At 34.4% G+C, this 22,774-nt stretch overlaps 1 protein-coding gene across 1 annotated transcript in view; it reads left to right on the forward strand.

The window, feature by feature from the left end:
• The window catches only part of USP9X (ubiquitin specific peptidase 9 X-linked), a 254,417-nt gene that overhangs the window by 108,638 nt on the left and 123,005 nt on the right, over positions 1–22,774 (forward strand). Inside the window, exons 4-9 of the mRNA XM_027875459.1 lie at positions 534–613; positions 3,988–4,100; positions 15,517–15,735; positions 19,573–19,688; positions 19,885–20,136; positions 20,208–20,346. Of these exons, the coding sequence (XP_027731260.1) occupies positions 534–613; positions 3,988–4,100; positions 15,517–15,735; positions 19,573–19,688; positions 19,885–20,136; positions 20,208–20,346 (919 nt within the window). The remainder of the gene's footprint in view (positions 1–533; positions 614–3,987; positions 4,101–15,516; positions 15,736–19,572; positions 19,689–19,884; positions 20,137–20,207; positions 20,347–22,774) is intronic.

The following is a 22,774-nucleotide window of genomic DNA, read 5'->3' on the forward strand; positions in this document are numbered from 1 at the left end:
AGATAGTACCTTTTAGAGGTAAAATGTTTCACCACTGAGGGGCAGGGGTGACAGTTTGACTTCCTGAGAAAGAGATGATGCCTACTGAATATTAACAGAGAAGTCTATATTTTGAATGCAGCTCAGTATCCATATGTCATTTCTACTTCTGATAGTGATATTTAGAACATCTATTTTTTTCAGTAGTAGGAATATTGCATCTGAACATGTAAGTTCTCTTTGTATTTTGTAGCAGAAAGTCACCATTTAACTGATATTTTATCATTACAAAGTCATTTGGGTGTCATGTTAAGTTTGTTAAAGAAGAATTTAATATTTTCCTTCTCTGTTGTTATCAGTGTATTTTGCTCTATGGCTTAGAGAACTAGGTGACTGCAGTGAATTTCCCTGGCCCCCATGCAATGCGATTTAATGGACTAGTAAATTTTTTAGCTTCATTTTCAACATACAACAATGAGAATGTTATAATTGGTCAGTTCTTTATAGACCCTTTTTACTACTAACCAATGAAAAACTTTCATTGTAACCCTTAGGCCCCGATGGGTGGTTCCAGTTTTACCAAAAGGGGAATTAGAAGTTCTTTTAGAAGCTGCTATTGATCTTAGTAAAAAAGGTGAGTTTTCAGTATTATCAATACTTAGTAAAATGTGTACCACTAAAATATCTGTGACCTTGAAGACTTTGATTTATGTATGTATATATTTTGTAATGCTTTTTCGTAATGGAATTTGAAGCTATACTTTATAAGAATCTTCAATGATAAGCTAACTAGTAGGTATCTTTAAAATTAGGAGCACTGAACTGGTATGTTTTTTGTTTTATTTTTAATATGACCTCAGACCTATTTTTCTCCTTTTCTTCCCTGCCCCAGATTAATTTACACTATTTCTGTAGTATAATTATTTACTGTGTAAATCTGGAAATTTTTCATACACAGGAAAAAAAATGGTTTAGAATTATATTATGGCTACCAAAAATACCAGTAAATCAAATGAATTTACCTTTTCATCCTTTTTCCTCAATTATTACCTGAATTATTGTCATTTATAAGATAATAAAATATGGAAATTAGCCTGGTTTCATTGTTATAAATGGTTAATTTATTTGCATACATACACTCATCTCTTTTTCTTGGTTTTGGTTCATGTTGTTATCCTATAGTAAAAACTTGGTAATTAAAACAGATTCTTTTAATAAGGTCTGGGAGAGAGGAGAGGCCCTTCATAAAATGAAGGAAGCAAATCCAGAAAGCAGTATTGCCAATATATATATATATTTTTTCTTTTATTTGACAAGTCAGCTTAGTAACTCTTAATCTTACTACATAGGATCCAATTTGAGGTAGAATTGGAATTTCTACATTGAATTATACTAAAAGAATACATATTAGCAATGTTTCATATGCATAGAATTAAGTGTACACAAATAGTATGTCCAAATATAAGATTGAGTAGGTGGCCTCATTGTTTTTTCATCTTTTAACTTCTGGTTTATTCAAGGATGTTGTACTTTGGAGAGGTATACTGTTGTTCTCTGTTGCCATTTTTTAAAACTAGGAATACATGAAGTAACTATGCAAGCAAAAACAGAAGAGCAATCAGTGTAGGAGAAGTATAGCTGAATATGAATATGACTTTGTTTACATTTTTATTGGGTAGTATATAAACCATTTGTTGCAAAATTTACATATATGTATATGATTTAATGGAAAATATCAATATAAAACTGCTTTCAGTGGGTAATTTCTACTGGAGCTAATTGTCAAAGTGACTGCTATGGTCTCAAAACTGGTTACAATATTAGAATCCATGTGCCTTAGTGAATAGAAACTGGACCTTGGAGCCAGGAAAACCTGAGTTGAGTCCTGCCTCTGACTCATAAGGCTTGTGTGACCCTAGAAGTTTCCTAATTCTCAGTGTCCCTAGACTATACCCTCTAAGATTATAAATTGCAGATAAGATGCTGGTTTGCATTGATGGAGAGGGTATACCAATACCAATGAAATCATAGGTAGAGTCCAAAAAAGATCATGATTTACTTGGTTTACTCTGTCAAGCAGTCACCAAATTAGCATATGGTCATGTTCATTTGTATTTTTTCTAATACTTCATGATGTGAATAATGAATAAATGGGATTTTGGTACTGCCCTCACAACCTAAACACCATCTGTTTTACTGTAAGAAATAATGCTGTACATGGTATTAAGGCTCTTACACTAGTCCCAAAATTCCATTCAAACCATTTTGCACCTGAAAGTATTGTATAGTGTATAATAGCAGTAGATAAATTATCATTTTAATTTATTTATAGTGCAAGATATATTTCTTCATCCCTCATCTGTACTGTAGTGGGATCCTGAAACTCAACTGTCCTATCCACTGTAGTAGATAGATGTTCTCGGATCTAACCTGGTTGTGGTAATGATTCTCCTGGCTTGAGATATGACTACTGAGGTGGGAAGTGGAGGAGACCTCTTACTTCAGACTTCATGGGAGTTTAGGCCACTTGTCTGAGCAAACCCTTGTAGCTATTTCAGTTTCCTGCAGTCTCCCTAATTATTGCTCCTTATGGTTTTTTGGTTTTTGGCTTTGGTTTTGGTTTTGATTTTTGGGCAAGGCAGTCAGGGTTAAGTGACCTGCCCGGAGTCACACAGCTTGTAAGTGTCAAATGTCTGAGGCTGAACTTGATCTCAGGTCCTCATGACCCCAGAGCCAGTGCTCTATCCATTGGGCCACCTAGCTGCCCCACATCACTTCTTATGTGTACAGACTACTTTGGTTTCTGTCATTATATTTGTCCCAGTGCCTGGAACATAGTAGGTATTTAATAAATGCTTATTGAATGAATAAAGAGCATTAAATTTTCCAATTTCCCCAAGGATAAGCCCACTTGTACCTCTTTCTGTGGGTTAATGTGGTGCATGAAAAGAGCCCTTGCCTTCAGGTCAGAGGAACCACTGCACCTCGAGTCGACCCCCAGTGATCACTAATTGTGACCTTGGGCAAGTCACTGAACCTGCTCAGGTTCCTCTTCTGTAAAATGAGCCTCTAAAATCCTTGCAGCAACTGCATCTATTAGTTGTTTTTGACCAGGCTTACTGTAGAAATTAGATACAAAAGCTTCTTATGGTTGCCGAAGGGTTTTCTCCTTTACCTTGTCCTTTTTTTTTTTTTAACTTCTTTTAACTGTTAGTAAATAAAAGGAAAACACCAAATTTCCCAAAGGGAACATAGTCACATATAGCAAATAGATACTTAAGTATAGATCTTTTTTTTTTCCCCTCAGATAGTAGCTATGTTTGAGAAGAAAGTCACTCTCTACTTATCCTGGACAGGAAGCTGTGTTTTGGGATATGAGGCTCTGGGTTCAAGTTCAGAAGGATGCTAGAAGAAAAGGAACTAGCGTGGAAGTTGGATGTGCTTCTCTTGGGAAGTAGTGAAGAATGGAAAGACTTTAGGTTTTTCTTGTCACAATTTGACCTGCTATGGCCAACCCACTGTAACACACGTGATCCTTGGCTGACACTGGGGCAAGGGGGAGGGGCTGTGATTTGACTGATGGAAGTTTAGATGGTATCTGATCTCAGTAGGAGGAAAGATGACAAAATCCAAAACAGGGAAGAAAATAGTCAGGGAGGGTTGTTCATACATCAGCCATTGGCCATTTCTTTGTTATTTATAAATGGAGACTTATTATGGGTATGAGTTTATTTTAAAAATCAATCGAAGATAAAGTGATTAAATCAAGCTAAATTTTGATTCCTTCACACTTTAAAAAACACCAAACAATCATTTTGCTTTTTAATTTTAATGTTTGAAGAAGATTTTGTAATATGATGGGTTTCTTTTTTATTCGTTGAATTATTGATTTATTAACTATCTGATTTATTAACCACCTAAATGGTTATAGTTCAGGTCACTGATAAGCATGGGAAGTGCTGTTACTATGTACACAGAACTTTATTTCTTTTCTTGTTTGTCATATAGGTCTTGATGTTAAAAGTGAAGCATGTCAACGTTTTTTCCGAGATGGGCTAACAATATCTTTCACTAAAATCCTTACGGATGAGGCAGTGAGTGGCTGGAAGTTTGAAATTCATGTGAGTTTTGCATTTAATCTGTGAAAACCATGTGAACTCATGGCAGAATTTTGAGAAAATCTGCAGAATTAGCAAAGTATGAAAATCAGGCATTGAGATTTTGTCCCTTAGCTTTGATCTCCCTTATCCCTTCACCTGCCATTCTATTCCTGCTAGTCTGTCACCTTGAGGTCAGAGCCCTATCAAATTTCTCTGTTCCTAGGCTCCCAGAAAAGATAATCATTCACTTGACTTACCTGTTTCTGCTACTTGTCAGTCCTCCTCTAATCTTACTATCAGTCTTATTCCCTATAGTGACTTTTTCATACTTCTTCCTGTCACTTAAAACCTTCAACTATATCCCTGTCCTCCACACTAATAGATGTTTTTAGCGTCTTTTTTTACACTGAGAAAATTGAAGTCATCAAAACCCAGAAATTGCCTTCCCTTCCCTGTTAAAATTCTTAAAATTTTACAACATCATCACCCCCAGAAAAGTGAATCTTCTCATCCTTCTGTCCCAGAGAAAGAGATATCCCTAATCCTTTCCAATAAGGAGCACTTTACAGTGCCCTTTATCCTATGCTGTCCTCCTTTTTCTAGGGTCCTTCTCATATCTTACCTCCCATGCACTTTCAGTCTTTCCATTTCCATTGGCTCCTTTTATTTCCTGTAAATAGGCAGTCCTAAAGGGGGAGTGGGGGGCTTCCCTTGAATACTCTCTTCTTTGCATAGAAAAGTTGTCTAGTTAGCTTTTTTATTTTTCTCTTTTCTATTTCTTCCATAGCTACTTTGTCCTCAACCCTTTTGTAATCTGGCTTTCATTTTTAGTTCCATTGAAACTACTTCCTCAAAGGTCACTGGTGATCTCCTAATCACTGAATCACCTCTTTGATCTCTCTGCAACCATTTTATGTTGTTAAACATCCTTCCTTGTGGATATTCTCTTTTCTTTTAGCTTCAGAGATACCATACGTCAAAGACAGTGGTCTTTGCTGGCTTTTTTTGACCCTCAAAGATTGATGTTCCTGCAGTGTGCTGTGCTCAGCATTATTTCCTTTTTACGTCTTGTCCATTGATGGTGTCCTTCACTTATGCAGCTTCATCTTTCACTTCTTTGAAGATATCTCCATGTTCTGTAGTTTTAGCCCTGATCTCTTTGCCATTGCCTAGAACCCATCTCTAATGAGAACATCTCCACAGGCGTGGCCTATTCCTGATATTTTAAATTAAACATGTCCTACCTGGATTTGTTCTCTTTCCCTGAAAAAGCACGCGTGTGTGTGTTGTTTTGGGCTAATTTAAAGTATAATTGGTATTTTCTGGAGGGGGAATGGGGAGGAATCATGTTCCTTTGGGGGGGGGTGGGGGAGTGCTGATTGTTTCTAACTTTACATATAGAGGCAGCATGACTAGAGGACTGGCCTTGGAATAAGAAGACCTGGGTTCATATTCCTTCTCTGACATTGATGTATTTGTGATCCTGAGCTAACCATTCAGGTTTCCTGTGCCTCAAGTAACTCCATATCTATTAAATTTATAGGTAATAGAATTACTTACTTAGAGGTGATCTAGTTCTCAGTTTACAAATGGAAGACCTGTGGCCTAGAGAGGGTAAGTGATTTGACCAAGGTCATGTTGGGCCTAGATTCCATCCAGAACAAAGATATTTAAGCCCAGGATATTTGAATCCAAACCCAGTGCTGTGACTGCTGTGTCTACTGTAGGATGCTGCTTTCTCTGAGGCAGCTGGTAGTGCAGTAGATAGATCTCTGGGCCTGAAGTCAGAAAGACCTGAATTCAAATCTGGCCTCAGACACTTACTAGCTCGGTGACCCTGGGTAAGTCACTTGACTTTTTTGTGCTTTGGTTTCTTCAGTTGTAAAATGGGGATAATAATGGCACGTCCCTCCTGGGATTGTTGTAAGGATCAAATGATATTATAATTGTGAAGCACTTAGCACAATGCCTGACACATAGTAGGAACTTCCCTTTCCTCTTCCCTTTCCCTTTCTCCCTCTCATCCTGTGGTCTCTTACTAATCACACCTAGACTATAATTTATGTTGGTGGAAGGACCATACTAATGAAATCACAAATTCTTTCTATATTGGCACCTAGGGTGATATAAGAGACAGAGTAGCCAGAGTTGGAATGCGTGGGTGCGTTTTTTTGTAAACATAATCCTTCTTGTTCCAAATTCAGTAGAATTCTTTTGTGGTCGCTGGGGAGGAATAAATAATTTCCATTCACTTGCTCCTCCAGTGTCATACGGTCAAATCTCAAAATAGCCAATGCTGTATGATCATATATACATTCTCACACTTACCAAAGCAAAGGAACATTTCTCAATTTATCAAAATATTTCTGTTTGCTTAGCCTTACCCGTCCTTTTTCAACCTAGAAGCAAAAAAGCAAAACAGGTAAAGAAAGCTGACTTCTGTCTGACTTCCCTGACTCCAACAGGGAAACCTAGTCCACACTGAGCTTTCCCGATGACTTGGAGCTCTCCCTCTCCCAACAGGGATTTGGAACCTGGAGTTGACTAGGAACTCACACCTTTCTCAAATGAGAAAATTGACCTGGGTGGGAACGCTTCCCCAGTTCTCTCAATACTTGAGGCCTTCCAACTGGCAACTGGACAAAAGTGTCCCTTTCTACACAGGGCAGACAAAAATTCTTTAGGGGGTTACTCTGTACCATAGGCAATTCCCCCATAGAGAGTTAGGCAAATTTCTCTGCATCCTTGTTTGAAAGAGCGCCCAAATTCACCTCTCCCCTAACTTCTCTCCCCACCTATCCACTCACCCAATGTATCTATGCTACTGCCAGAGTAAACCAAAAGGAATTTAGAAACTCACCCACAGGACAAGAATACAAGTAGGATCAATTGGAGAAGTAGAAAAGATTAGCAGCTATTTGAGGATTTTAAATACAGGGCAATTGAGCCTAAGAATTTGTAGGGCATTTTGCTTTCACAAAAGGCAAGCAAGTCTAGGTTGGTTTAAATGCCAAAGAACAATATGAGCATTTCCATTAGACAGTAGCAATTTAGAAGTGCCAGATTTATCACATTAAACTTAATATCAGTATTTATATATAGGACTCAATAATACAGAATACATCAGTACTTATAGACAGAATCCAGTAATACAAAAAGTATCAATGCAACAGTCAACAATAAATGATGAAATGTTCACAGAATTTTCTCTTAAGTGTAGGGGAAGGTCTCTCCTACATTTCAGTCCCTTTTGATCACTGATAGATTAACTTTAACAAAGAAATATTTTTTCTGAGATATGAAACAAATATCCATACAGCTCAGCTCAGTTCCTGTAGAGCACAATCCCATTTCAAAGTCCAAAACCTGCCTAAGGCTTGTCCCAGGCACCCTGGCTTCTCCGAATTTCTCTGCCAGCCTGATTGGCTGCAATATTCTGCCTGGAATCCTGGCTCTAAAGATCACTCTGGCTCCAGCTTCCAAGTCCAGTGGGGCTTACCCGTAGCACCTGAAACTGAGGACAAAAAACAGAGTAAGACAAAATATCTCTAGCCACAAAACACCATGAGGAGACATGTTAACTTTATGGCATCTGTGCTGCTCTGTACTGTGATCTTCACCTCTGCACATGACAGGAAAGAAGACCATGTTGGACTTATACCATGAATTTAGTGATGGATCAACCTTAGGAAAAATATAATTGACTGTAGCAGGGATTCGGCCTTGAGGCTGCATTTCGCCTTCTAGGTCCTTGGGTGCAGCCTTTTGACTGAGTCCAAATTTTCCGGAAAAAGTCCTTTTATTAAGGGGATTTGTTCTGTGAAGTTTGGATTCAGTCAAAGGGCCTCAGTAGAAGATTTAGAGGGCTACCACTCCTTGACTAGTATTAACAAAACAACAGCATCACATTTTGTTGTCAGTAAATGCATAAAAAAGCCTTTGATAAAGTGCAGAATTCATTTTTGTTAAAATCACTAAAAGAATAGCAAGTAAAGCTTTCATTATTTTGATAAATAGTTTTTTTTGTTTGTTTGTTTGGTTGGTTTTTTTTTGCTGGGCAGTGGGGTTAAAGTGACTTGCCCAGGGTCACATAGCTAGTACAGTCTTATTTTTAATGGAGAGAAACTAACTACAGCTATTATTTTTTATAGTCCTAGAAATGATAGCCATAACATGATAAAGATAACAAATTGAATGATGGAAATATGGCTAAAGAGGTGACAAAATTCTCTGCATTTAGGCCAAAAATTCATTGAAACAGCCTCTAATTCAAAATCATACAACATGCAGACAACAAATTGGTTGCTAAATCCAAGACCTCAAAACAGCCAGGAAGGAATTCACTATTTTATAAAATTTATGGGGGAAATTGAGTAATAAGTCTAAAGCAGGGAGAGAGACTTTATATCTCACAATATATCTGATACTCAGATGGATTAAAGACCTAATTATTAAAAATAAGTTGTATCTATCTGTCACTGTTTGAGAGAGGTGAAAGCATTTTTCTATATTCAGGAAATAGAAGAAATACTCAAAATAAATAGACTTGATTAGCTCTTACATAATGAAAAGCAATGCTTATGGTAAAGAAGTCCACTTTGATTTAAATGTTTATGAATAAGTTTTACATCCAGTCCATAAGAAATTGCTACAAATTTGTAAGAGCAAAAGTCACTCCTTAGTAGACAGATAGTCAAATGATGTGAATAGGTAATTCTTGAATGAAGAATCATAAATTGTTAACCACAATGAAATATTAAAAACTCAGAGGTTCCGTTTTACAACTATTAGTAATGGTTGTAATTTTAAAAATTAATTTTAAATAGTAGTATTCAGTTTTGTTGAGGCTGTGGAGAAATAGCAGCATTTTTGACTGGTGCAGCTGTGAATTTCAGGTATTCTTTTTGGGAAGTATTATCAACAGAATGCTTACAAAGCTGTTTGTGCACATTGACTCAGTGATCCCATAGACTGTATCTCACTTCAGAATGTTCTGGTCAGGAAAAATTTATCTGCTTATGTCAGAATATTTCTAGTAGCATTATTCATGAAAGCAGAAAACTAGAAACAACCCGTGTGTCAAATGATTGATGAATGACTGAATAAATTGTGGCATATTAGTGTATGGGAATTATTTTGTGCCATAAAAATAACAAACAGGAAAAATACAAAGAAATATGGGGAGACTTAGGAAATTGGTTAGCTTGAAGATGCAATAACAGTATGCACATTGGCTACATTTGTGTAAAAAAAGGCAACAAGGAAGTCCAGGAAAGTAAGAGAACAAAAAGTTTAAGGCTAAAGGAAAAAATAAGATTATTTGATTAACTGTCTTGGTAAAGTTTCCATACTTATCAATAGACTATAAATAATGTAACCTAAGGGTTTTTTTTATCCCCTACTATAAATTTATTAGTACATTGGAATGATGGTGTGGTTAAGATTTTAAAAATATTTGTTTATATGTTGATTTCATGCGTGTGTGCGTGTGATACGCTTCTTTGTAAGCTGCATGGCATAATGAAAAGAGCCCTGGACTTGGTATCTGAAGACCTAATTGGGTTGAGATCCTAGCTCTGCCACATACTCCCTGCATGACTGCTTAATCTCTTTGAGCTTTGCTTCAGTTGGATCCTCAAAATCAAGGGATTGAACTAGATAAAATGTAAAGTCACTTTCACTTCTAAAATCTATGATCTATTTATAGGATATATCTGTATCTATCATAGGATGGTTTACTTAGGAAATTTTAAATATTCAATTTTCAAATTAATTGAAACTAGTAACTTTATTAAATTAAAGTAGCATGCTATACAACAGACTTCATATCATCATCAGACTTTTTAGAAGAACATAGGAAAAAAATCCCTTCAAAATAACTATAAAATGTATATAGATATTTGGGATGTAATGTACAACACATACTCAGCACTTCAGTATTTATAACTGAAATACACTTAATAAAAATAAAAAAAGATAGTTATTTGGAAAAATTCATTTTCATTATCCATTGTTATGCCATGCCGATATAATGGAGGGAAGTGCCAAAAATAACCTAAAGATTTAGTGCCATTCTAATCAGATTTCTAAAGAATTACTTTATGCAACTAGACAATGTAATAATGTTCATTTTTAAAACCAAGGATTGAGACTCTCAATGGAAATCATTTTAAAAAATAAGTAGGAATGAAGGGGACTTAGTTTTAGCAGATTTCATACTGTTCTATAAAGCATTAATCATCATCCAGCATATTTTGTACTGGTGAAAAATAAAATATAAAAGTTAGTAGCAACACAAAACAATCAAATGGAGTAGCTTAATATTTGATAAATTATCATCTTTTCTAAGAGAATATAATGAAAGACTTTATCAAATGCTCTGCTAAAATGTAAACTGTATCTACCACATTTCTGTGAAGTTTTCATAAACCACCTTGACTAGTAAAGCTGTCAAAGGAATCCTGGTTAGTCTGCCATGATCTGTTCTTGATGAACCTGTGCTGGTTACCTCTGATTACTGCTTCCTTTTCTAGAAGCTCACTAATCATCTCTTTAATTTTGTGTTTGAAATTGAGCATACTAGTCTGTAGTTGGCAGAGTCTGTCTTTTTATTTTTGGAAATCTGGACATGTGCCTTTCTTTAGACCAGTCTTTTTGATTTCCAGTCACACACATGAGTTCCTTCAGTCCTTGCAGATGTATTTCCTGTGGATAAAGTGACTGGAACTCATAAAGGGCAGCTCTCTTACCATCTCTTTCCTTATTGGATATCAACTTCATATTAACTCTTTTTTGTTCTGTCCTTTCCAGTCCAGAGGACATTATTCTCGGCAGAGAAAGAAGTAGCCAGATAAAAAATGAGCAGCTCTGCCAACCTTGATCATAACCACCCTTAGCAGGGGTCTTCTTTCTTCTTTGAGCCTCTTTTTTGGGGGGGGGGAGCCAAAAAACAAAGATACTTACTTTACATTTCTTAGCTTTTTTTTTTTTCCTGCACTTTACTCCATTCTTTGTCTTGACACTCTTGAAATTCTTTTTATGAAACTATACTATACTTTTATGTTCATTTTCTATTACCTGTGTTTCATTGTGTGTGTGTGTGTGTGTGTGTGTGTGTGTGTGTGTGTGTGTGTATAAAATATCTTAGGTTTGTGGGTGAGTTCTTGGTGGATTGATACCATCTTTAGGAAACTTCCTTTTTTCTCTCTTCATTGGAATTCCTGTCATCAGAATTTCATTTTCAAGAGCTTCAGATCTCTTCTGGATTGACTTGTCCTTTAGAATTTTTTGTCTATTTTCCTCAGAATCTTTAAAAATCTTCGCTAAAATCTTGGGTTCATGCCAGACTATTTCAAACATTCTTCCTTTCTGTGACAAACTTCGAGGTCACTCTATTCCCCTAGCTAGCCCTTTTGAAGGTCCCCCATCATTTTCATCCTAACAACCTGTAACTTCATATTAGTGAGAACCATATCCAGAATAGAATTTCCCTTTGTTGGTTCCTCTACCTTTTGAAAGATGAAATTATCTTAGGGCTATTAAAGAAATTGTTTGCTTTTCTGCTTTTGAAAAAGATAATCTAGGTGCAAGTTGTCTAAACAGTTGAAACTCTCTGTCCCCCTTCCATTCCCTTCCCCCTGCTCTTCCCCAGCATGACTGTCAAATAATGCCTCTTTGTCAGCCTTGTAATCTCTTTTCCAAATCACTGTTTCCTCCCTCTAGTTCCTGGACTTCTTCCTGAATGCTCTCTTCCCTTTCTTCTTTTAACTATACAGTTTTTTTGAATTAAAGTAAAATTATTTGGAATCTTAGGATAATTATGAGTTGCCTGACCATTCATCCCCCACCCCCTCCCCCAAGTCTCAAAGATACAATAATCCTCCCAGCCAACCCCAACCATTTGATTTCATTGATATAGGGGATTCTGCCAGTCAGGAGCCTTGCTTCCTTTCTGTTTCTTTATGCAGATCAGTGTAAGTCGACTCTGCAAAACAATCTTAGAGAGTTGCTTAGGGTACTCAACGTTGAGGCAACTTGTTCGGGGAGGGATTTGTTCCGATACAGGTAGGATTTGAACTCAGATTTTTCTGACCTCTAGTTTAGTTTGTTTGTTTGTCTATGCTTTGTGTTTAGACTGCTGAAACCATGGGATTTACTGCTTTATTTTTTGCTTGGATTTTGTCACCTATCAAAATCTAGTTCAATTGCTCTTCTTCCTATACTGTAGCTTCTCTCTGTGGTATCTAACTTGGTTGGTTATATGGAGTCAATTTTCTTCTTCCTTGTTTTCTTTTTAAAGCCTTTCTAATTAGATGTATAAGACTAAAAGTAAATGCATTCTTTTTTTAATGTTATTTTCAATTTTTTATTGATATATTTTGTTTTTATGTCATTTTCTTTTCTGAATACATCTTCCCCTTTACTATTCACTGAACTACCCCTTGTTTAAAAAAAAAAAAAGAAAGAAAGAAAGAGAAGGAAAAAGAAAGCAGGGAAACTAAGCAACACATTTACTGAATTTGACAGTTAGAATGATGTGTTTCACATCCATAGTCTTCTACCTCTCCATCAAAGAGAAGGAGATCCATTTCCTCATTGAGGTAAAACTTGATTATTATAATAACACAGCCTTCTGGTTTGTTTGGGGCTTTTATGTGTTACTTTTATATTGTTTTAGTCATTGTGTAGATTAATTTCCTTTTTTTCACTTTACTCTGTACCATTTCATAAAAGTTTTCCCATGTTTCTCTTTATCTATTACAATACAATAATAGTATATTACATCAACATTCCAAAATTTGTTTAGCCATTCCTCAGTTGATGAGCCTCTACCTTGTTTACATTTTTTTGTTCCCAACGAAAGTGCTAGTTTAAATTTTTTTTTTATATATAGGAACTTTCTGTCTTAGTTCTTTTTCGGGTATATGCCTAGCAGTGAAATACTTGAGTCAAAGAGAATAGATATCTGTCATTTATCATAATTCCAAGTTGGTTTTGGACTATATTAATATAGCCAAAAATTATTCTCTATAATAAACTAAATTTATACCACAGATGCAAAGATATTTCAAGATGAGAAAAAATTAACATGATTGAAAATGTTAAAAACAAAAATATTTAAAACTACAACATCCTATTTATAGATGTAAAAATAAACTAATAAATTATGAAATTCTTTATGCTAAAAAACATTAGAAAGCTTAGGCATATGATTTAAAGTTATGTAAAACCAAAAGCTAAAATAATTTGCAAGGATGAAATTCTCATTTTCCTATTAAATACATGAATATAGCAAGCTTGTATGCCTCCCTCCATTTTTATTTGAAATAGGCTAGAAATGCAACTGATATCAGTAAGACAAGAGAAAGAGATTAAATGTTTCATTATATTCAGGAAAGAGGCAAAGCTATCCTTGCTTGTTAATGTCATCATGATTTAGTTAAAAGAAAACCCCAATCAGCAAAGAAATTCATTGAGAAATTTTATGGTTTTCTGTAAAGTAGCATGATATAAATTAAATACACAGAAACCAACTTCACTTCTGTATAGCAATAATCAGATAATTTGAGAAAGTTGAAAGGGAAGTCTAATAATAATTGATTTCTTGCCCAAGTTTTCCTAATTTGTTAATGTGAATTACCAAAAGTGGTTACTTGTCATCTTTTTTGACAAGTCTTGGGAAATTCATTGTCACTTCTAGGATAAATACCTAGGAAGCATATATTTTAATGTCTTAATTGTTGTTACCAAGTTGATCATCACTCATCATATTTTCTTCCTCCAGCACCTTACTAGATGACCTTTGACTAGGTTTCTTTTCTGTCTCTCATGTACTCGTTAAGCACAGGTATCTGTTATAGGCTTTATTTTATTTTATCTATTTCCTTTGGTAATTTCTTCACCTCCTATGAGTTCAGTTAGCATCTCTGAGCAGATGACTCCTAAATCTATATCTCTCTCCCTAATTTCTCTCCTGACTTGTAGTTTTTCATTGCCATCTGTGTGTTGGACATCTTCATGTTAAGTGTCCCATTGCTACATAAAACTCAGAATGTCCTGAACTTTGCTGATGAAGCAGTCAATCTCCCAGTTTGCCTATTTCATTTGAGCTTACCTCCGTTGACCCCAGTTTCACCATCCTGACGTCATCCTTGAGTCTTCAGACCCTCTCTCTCATCCCTTATAGAAATTAGTTTCTGTCCATGAAATCTCTCCCATATGACCCCTGCTCTTTGCCCAGGTGGCCACCACCTGAATTCATGCCCCCCCCAACAACCAAGTTCTTCTTGTAATTTCTTCTTTGTTTGTTTTTCCATCTTTCAATCTCACCCCTTCACATTTGATCCTCTTTATAGCTTCTAAAAGTAATCTTCATGTCTCTCCTTGTTAGTATTCTGCTCAAAAATCTTCAGTGGCTTCTTCTGCAACAGAATAGAAATCTTTGTCTTGAATTTGAGACTCTCTATAATCTAGTTCCAGCTTCCTAAAACGTAATCTGTGCGTGAAACAACTGATAACTATTCCCCATCATAAACATTACATCTCCAAGCATTATGTATTCAAAACTACCCCCTCATCCTTAGAACATACATAGTCTTTTCTTATGTAATCTACCTCTCCAACCTTTATCTTCCTACAAGGTACTTAGTTTAGGGGCTGCCTCTCCTATAATCCTTCCTTCATCTCAACATTGTTAGTGTTTTCCTCAGATTATCTTGTATTTATTTATCTGTATGCTTGTTATCTCCCTGTAAGCTCCTTGGGGAATGGGACTTTTTCCTTTTTCTTGTGTTTTTAATCATATTTTGGCAAAGTTAGCCTGTATTTAAACCATTATGATAGGGCAATAGTGAATAGTTAGTTCAGTTTGAATTAAATCTCTAATAGCATTCTGTTATAGACTATATCATTCTCATACTCAATTCTTCTCCTTTTCTGACTCTCAGTTCTTTTCTATCCCTTTTACTTTTTTATATTTTTCCCAGACTTCGCCTTGAATCTATTAATGGTACTCATATGCATAGTTTAGCCAGAGAAAGGTGGTTAGTTTGCTGACATTTGTTTTAAGACTAAGCATTAGGAAGTGAAAATTAAAAAAAAAACAGAGGAGATTTTCTTTTGTTTCTTACAGAAGGTGGAACCTTCATTTTATCTAAGAAATAAAACTTTATAAAGAAATAATATAGTAACATGGGATAGTAACATTGCAGATGCCATATTATTGCTGGTAACAGTATGTATAGCAAATAACTTATTCTTTATATGCTTAATATTGCCAATGCATTTTGAAATTCTAGAGTGAAATTAGATTGAATCTTGCTGGCCAATACAGAAAAATAGACCTCATTAGTAAAATGATTTTAGAAAACATGACTATTGTTAAAATTACTATATTTTCATAAATTGTAAAATATCTCCTTTTTTTCCTTTAAAACAGAGGTGTATTATTAACAACACTCATCGCCTAGTGGAGCTTTGTGTGGCCAAGCTTTCCCAAGATTGGTTTCCACTTCTAGAACTTCTTGCTATGGCCTTAAATCCTCATTGCAAATTCCATATATACAATGGCACACGCCCATCTGAAACAATTCCTGCAGGTGTTCAGTTGGCAGAAGATGAACTTTACGCCCGTCCTCCAGATCCACGATCTCCAAAAGTGTGTTGGTTTGTTTTCAAAATTAAAATTCCACTTGCATTTTTACTACAGTTCTCTAGATTTAGATAACCACTCAATCCATTAAGAAAAAAATAAAGCAGGAATCATTCACTATTTCTTTTACAGAGTTTCTGCATCATTTTCTATTTGACTTTTTAATTATGCCTATAGAAACTATTTAGCCTACATATTCTGTCTTCTAGGTTTAACTTCCTTTGACATTATTCTGTTTAAGAAACATGTAATAATCAGTAAAGTTTATAAGATGGTGTTGTGAAACTAACTTTAGAAACCTTTGGAGACTTTTTTAATGGGTGGATGACCATGTAGATTGGATTGTTTGTAACTATTCTTTTCAGCTTTCTTATTTTACAGGCAGTTAGTTTTTTGTTTGTTTTCTGGCCAAAATGCTACCATGAAGCTTCTGTTTTCTCTCACTGGCACATTGTAGTATGTGATGGTGACTTCCTGGAGCAAGAAGTTGGCCTACAATCTCCAAGATTCCCAATTCCTCTAAAATTCTGTGATTCTGTCATACTACAGCATGGTGTGATCTATGATATATTAAAAGCAAAGTTCTTATAATATTTAACTTCACTAGAAATTTTAGAGTAATATTATATAATATCATATAGGCATGCTTTCAAACTAAGTTACCCCAGTGTAATATTAAAATATGCGTAACTTTATCCTTCTCACCTATGTAAAGAGTTAGCATCTTACTCCATTTGATCTGTTGCATAAATTTTCATTTGTACCTTTCTGGAATCAATAAAAAAATTTTCTTTCTCAGTTTTGTTAGCAAACTCTCCCTCTGTGGAATGCTTTTTTTTTTTCTTAAGCTTATCTCCACAAAGTTGATTAAATTTTTCATACAGCTGGACAAGGTTTTTAAAAGTGGTCATCTGTTTGATTTGACAAATACATAAAAGTTCTTTTTAATTGTTATTTGACCTAAAAGTAATATGCAAGCTATAGCCATTGCTTATTTAAAGTTTACTTTATATTTTGTTTTCATTCTTAGAATTTATGAGCATTAATAAGGAATAATTTGGATGCTTCATGTCTCTAAAGCTGTTATTGGATGTTTAAATTTAGTGTTCTTTCTTCTTGATAGGTTTTTCTGTATGAAGGAAGAGGTTCAGAGTCATTATCTTGATCCTTCAGAAACGATTTTTAATAAATAGTATGCAGTTCTCTTATCTTACTAGTTTGCTTCTGCCATTGAATGAAAGGGGAAGAGGGAATGTGGTTAAGTGAAATGTTGGTCTTTTATAAACAATATCAAGGGAATTGAATTTGGAATTTTAAAGTAGCAATAGGCAAGGATTTCATATGTTTTTGTCTTAAATACTTGCAGTTTTAGCATTTTTGACTTGTGGCTTAGGAAAAATCATTATGGTTTATGGTGAATTCCTGTTGTGTTCTTTTGTAATAACCAAAGAATATTTTTATCTAGTATTGGAAGTTTTGGGGAGAAAACTGCTTGTTTTTCTACCTTTTTATTGAAAGAGCCATTGGAGATAATTAATTTTTGCAGGCCCCCAGCAGTTCCCCCAGTATATGAAGATTAGTTATTCTGATAACCAGAAAAAGTTAATCCACCTAAGAGAATGAGTAAGTTCACATAAGGGGTAACTTACTTTACTGAGGCTTACCTTGTAGTTTGCATTTACTCCTGACTGAAAATGGAAAATATTTTACTGCAATTTTCCTAGCAAAGACTGTATGGATGGAAGTTGTTTTAAAGGCTTATCTCCTCAAAATTGATTAAATTTTGTGCACCTGTACAGGATATTAAAAGATAGTCATCAGTTCGAAAGGAAATGAAAATAAATGACTTACTCTTATTCTCCAAAAGCATTAGGGAAAAATGATAATCACAGCAACAATTCCCCGTTTTCCTTCGGAAAATTTAAAAGTCCAGAGCTTTAATCAGGGTTGTTCTGCTTAGATAGAAATTGGAAATTGTTCCTTGGCCGTCCCTAACTTTTACCAAGAATCTGCAGGTAGTAGAGCCTTCTTATATTTGAGTTCTTTTAATCATTTGTGTTTTAAAAAGAAAGAAACAAGCTTAAAATTTCTCTAATTTCTGTCCATATTTAGAAAGGGTACTGACTAGAAAACACAGACCTTTGCTTGAGGACTCCATGGATGGGAGCATGTACAACAAAAATATTTGCCCCCAACTAGGTAGAAGCAAATCTTAGATCTGGGCTAAAAAGAAATATCCTTATTCTAGGAATTGGGAGATGGCAAAATTGTCCAAAGTCAATCCTTTGTAGCAGACATTGATTCCAAGCACTATAGGAATCTGGAGTTTCTAGCATTTACTTAGAGCTATAGTGAATTTTCCTTTCATTATCCCTCTCCCAACCCCACATGCCCCGCCATATAACTGAGCATGTTTTAATGAGAGCTTTCATTAAAAGATAATAAAAACTAATATGGAGTTGAGGGCTATTCTAAAATATAAGCTTACTGACAACAGGGGCAGTTCTGCTTTTGTGTTTATATCCCTAGTACTTAGGATAGATTCTGGCACACAATAGATACTTGAGGCTTACTGATTGATAATGCAGATAAGAACTTCAGTATAGTTTGGAAAAGGGTGCTTAGTAATTGAAAGAATAGCATGAACTGAATTGCACACCAAATGTTTCCATATATTAGAAAATGCTGTGTATTTTAGAATATAGGTAGATCTGGATTTTTCTGTTTTGAAGTAAATGTCAGATTTTGACTTAATATCATGCTTTTATACCTACTCTTATTTAGAGTTTTCCTTAAGCGTCTACTTAAGGAACAAAGCTCAGGGGAAGAAATGTCTTGATTTCTGTCTTATTTTCCCATTGATGATGTATTTTAAAAAGTGTTTGAGAAAAGGAAAAAAAAAGTTAGAGCAAGCTTTTCTGTAGAAATTCATGTTCCTGTGTTCCCATTTCTTAGGTCTTTCCTGCCACATTAAAAGCGTGCATCCTTGTAAAATTTATTTTTCCTTTCATATTTGTTCACGTGTAGAAACATTTCTTCTAGCTTCTTTTTAGGTTAAGTTCCTGGTAGGTTATTCCTGGGGCAGGATCTGTGAGACAGTCTGTGTCATTTTATGGAATTTTCCCCAAGATAATTAAGAATTGGTCCAATTCACCAGAAACAAGCAATTGTGAGAATAGGGAGTGGACTCTCTTATCTGGCCTGTTTGCAGTATTATGCTTCTGGGGAAGGGGGGAAGGAGTGGGAGTTTCTTGAATTTATAAATATATTGCATATTGTTTCTATGATCAGAAAACATGTTTTACATTTAAAATGTTGAAATAAATTAATCTCTGGACTACTTGATATTTTGTGAGTAGTTATATTTATATTTGTATTAAATACAAGCAAACTATTTTGCGATCAAGTATCTTGGCCTTTCCTTTCTGTAACGTGGTAAGCTTTTCTCCCTATATGAGTTTTATTATGCAAGATAAAAACACTCAAAAGATGTATGAAAAGCAGTAGCCTTTGATGGTGAAAAGCTTGGGGTAGGAACTAGAAGACATGGATTTTCACTTTTATTTGTTAGCCAGATAACTGCAATGCTGAGTAAATCACTATACTCTGCTTTGTTTAAAAGTTCTCTGAAAATGTAATGTATATTTTATAGAATAGTTTTAAAGTGAATTCCTTTAGGAAGTGATCTACTAGTACAAATTAACTATTTGAATTTCCTGTTAGTCTTCTGGTAGGGACTTTGCTTCTCTTATCAAGTACTTCCTTTGAAAATTAATAGGTAAGAAATATTTATCTTTATGCTAAAGAGAGAAAAATTAATTTTTATTGTTAAATGTATTACAGGGTTGGCTAGTGGATCTCATCAATAAATTTGGCACATTAAATGGGTTCCAGATTTTGCACGATCGCTTCATTAGTAGCTCAGCATTGAATGTCCAAATTATTGCAGCTCTTATTAAGTAAGTTAAACTAAAAATTTCAACGTTTATTTTACTCTAGAAATTCAATGTTGCTTTTGCAAATTTAAGGTTGCATTTCTGATCTTAAAATTGAAAATTTTATTTTGCTTTCTGTAAATACTGTGATAAACTTTACAAAGATAATTTCATTTCAAATGGAATTTTACACAAATCCTAATGTTTTCCTTGTTTTCAGACCATTTGGACAGTGCTATGAGTTTTTGACACTTCATACAGTGAAGAAATACTTCCTTCCAATTATAGAAATGGTTCCACAGTTTTTAGAAAACTTAACTGATGATGAACTGAAAAAAGAAGCAAAAAATGAAGCAAAAAATGATGCTTTGTCAATGATAATAAAATCTTTGAAGAATTTAGCTTCACGAGTGCCGGGACAAGAAGAAACTGTAAAAAATTTAGAAATATTTAGGTTAAAAATGATACTTAGGTAAGATGCTCTTCATTTGGAATTTTTTTTGTGGGCTTAAAAAAAATACTAACACCAAGTTCTTCTTACAGGTTGTTACAAATTTCTTCATTCAATGGCAAGATGAATGCCCTAAATGAGGTTAATAAGGTGATCTCTAGTGTGTCCTATTATACCCATCGGCATGGTAATCCTGAGGAGGAAGAGTGGCTCACCGCAGAACGAATGGCAGTAAGTTCTTTAATTTTCTGCTTCTTATCGTGTATGTGGAAGGAATAGTTTGTGGCAGAAATCAAATTTATTTTAGTTGAGTTTTGTAAAGTGTAAATTATAAAAATCTGGGTAACTTACAAATTTTATTAGTAGTCCTAATAATTTCTGTATTGATTAATTTTGTTGCGTGGCAGAAATTATGGCTTTGCTATTTGCCACACTATAAGTAAAGGTATTTATTAATAGTAATTAGACCTAAATGATTTTAATAAGAACGAATAATAGAAACAATCAGTAACTATGTGAGAGAAAGTTATAATAAGAGAGAACATAGCTACATTTTCAGTATGTACCTAAAGCAATCCACAGACAATGAAACACCTCTCTGAAAAACATGTTAACAAAAAAGGGAACAGAATTTATGAGCTTAATTACATAGTTTTTAAAAATCAAAAGATCAATAAAACACAAAAGGGAAATATTATATAGATACTGAAAGATTTATCAGCCTCTTGCAAACTTGATGAAAAAGAATAAAATTACTAAAATAAAAAATGAGCATGACAAAATCACAACAATTAGCTGCAAAAATACCCATATTAACAGAACATGAAATAGAGATGTTACACAAGTAAATATCAGAAAACGAAATGTAGTTCCTTTATCGATTATCGATTAGGAATAATTCAAGGTCCTGATGGAATTACAGGTGAAGTCTAATTGGAGGTTTAAGGAACAGTTAATACATTTGTTACACAATTTGATCTCCGACATTAAGAAAGAAAGCACTCTAACACACTCTAGTAATGGATGTTAATGCAGAAATTTTAAATAAAGGCATCTTAAGGAGACTAATTTATTTTCACAGGGTTTAATTTGCACCTAGCAGGTTAAGATGGTTCAACATTAGGAAAAAACTAATATTAGAGAAAACCAAAACCACACCAAACCACATGATTATGTAGATAGATGCAAAAAAACTTTTGATAAAGCATAATCACTTTTGCAAAAAATCCTACAAGCGTACATAGCATGGTCTTTTTTAAAAAAAAAATATGAAAAGAGTACATATCTTAAACCAAAAAGCTGGTAGTTTTATAATGAGGATATATTTATAAGCTTCCCCATTAAATAGAGGAGTGAAAGAAGGATGACCCTTCTCCCTGTTGTTAATTGACTTAATTCTAGAATAACTAATAATTGCAGTAAGGCAGGAGAGAAAATTCAAGGCATAGACAGTGACCTAGATGGATGAGAAAAAATACAGCTTTTTATTGTTAAATAAATGATGGCTTATTTAGAAAACTTCAAAAAATCAGCAAAGAAACTAATTGAGATGAATTACAGTGTCAGTAAAACAGCAAGGTACAAAATAAAGCCACAAATTTCAGTATTTCTAAACAGCAATAATAAAATCTAGAACAGAATAAGAAATGGAAATTTAAATGGAAATGACTTGTAGAAAGTTCAGACTGTTTGGGAATCAGTCTATCAAAATACAGAAATCGAATATAAAATATTCTTTACAGAAATAAAGAATGGCTTAAATGTAAGTGGAAACTAGGAAAGCCCCTAATCTTAAAACTTTTGTAATTATAGTAACCAAGCTTGGCCTTTGAGAAAAGGTGGGAAAATAATGTTATCTTTCTCCCTTCTTTGAAGATGTGGAGTACTCTAAAATAGAGTGTTGCACAGACATTGTTGATGTGATGGTTGGTTTTGCTGATCTGCTTTTCCCTAACATTATTAAGAAATTAGTATTGCAAGGACTCAATCTCTGGGTAGAGAAGGTGAATATTTTGGGGAATGAAGGTAAAATTTAAACAAGGCTTAGGAAAGAAAAAACAATGTGATATACAAGTTAATCAGAATATTGCAGTGGGTATAAGTGCTACTTTAGTGAAGAATTCTGAAAGTCATTGTAGTGAGGGATGAATTTGGCATAACAGAAAAGACTTTATTTATGGTTAAATTTCTTCCTTTGGGAAGAAAACATTGGGGGGGGGGGGAAGAGTATATGTCTGTTGATTTCTTGAACTGTCCTTTTCTGTGTTCCTGTAACAGTTTCATAATTAGCAAAAGGAACTGACAGTTTGTTGAAACACTCATGTTTTGGTTTGTTGTCATTCCTTCAGCTTATTCATGTTAGCTGGCATTATCTATGTTAAATCATAGATTCATGAGATGTATAAGCTTAAATGGACCTTAGATATCAGGGTTTTTGTTTTTGTTTTTTTCTTTTTTCTTGTGTTCTTAGTGTTCATATACATTTACCCATGAGCTATATATAAACTCAAGTAGAATATGTCACATAAGATAAAGATGGAATAATATGTGAAACATGTTATATTTACGGTCTTCTTCCCCCTATAATATGAGCCATTTTATGGTTAGTGATGATGAAATGCTTTTCTTTACCTGGTAATAAATAATTTTCCTGTCAGAA

The sequence above is a fragment of the Vombatus ursinus genome, unplaced genomic scaffold (genome assembly GCF_900497805.2).
Source record: "Vombatus ursinus unplaced genomic scaffold, bare-nosed wombat genome assembly UNPS02014809.1, whole genome shotgun sequence".
In the NCBI taxonomy this organism is placed as follows: Eukaryota; Metazoa; Chordata; class Mammalia; order Diprotodontia; family Vombatidae; genus Vombatus; species Vombatus ursinus.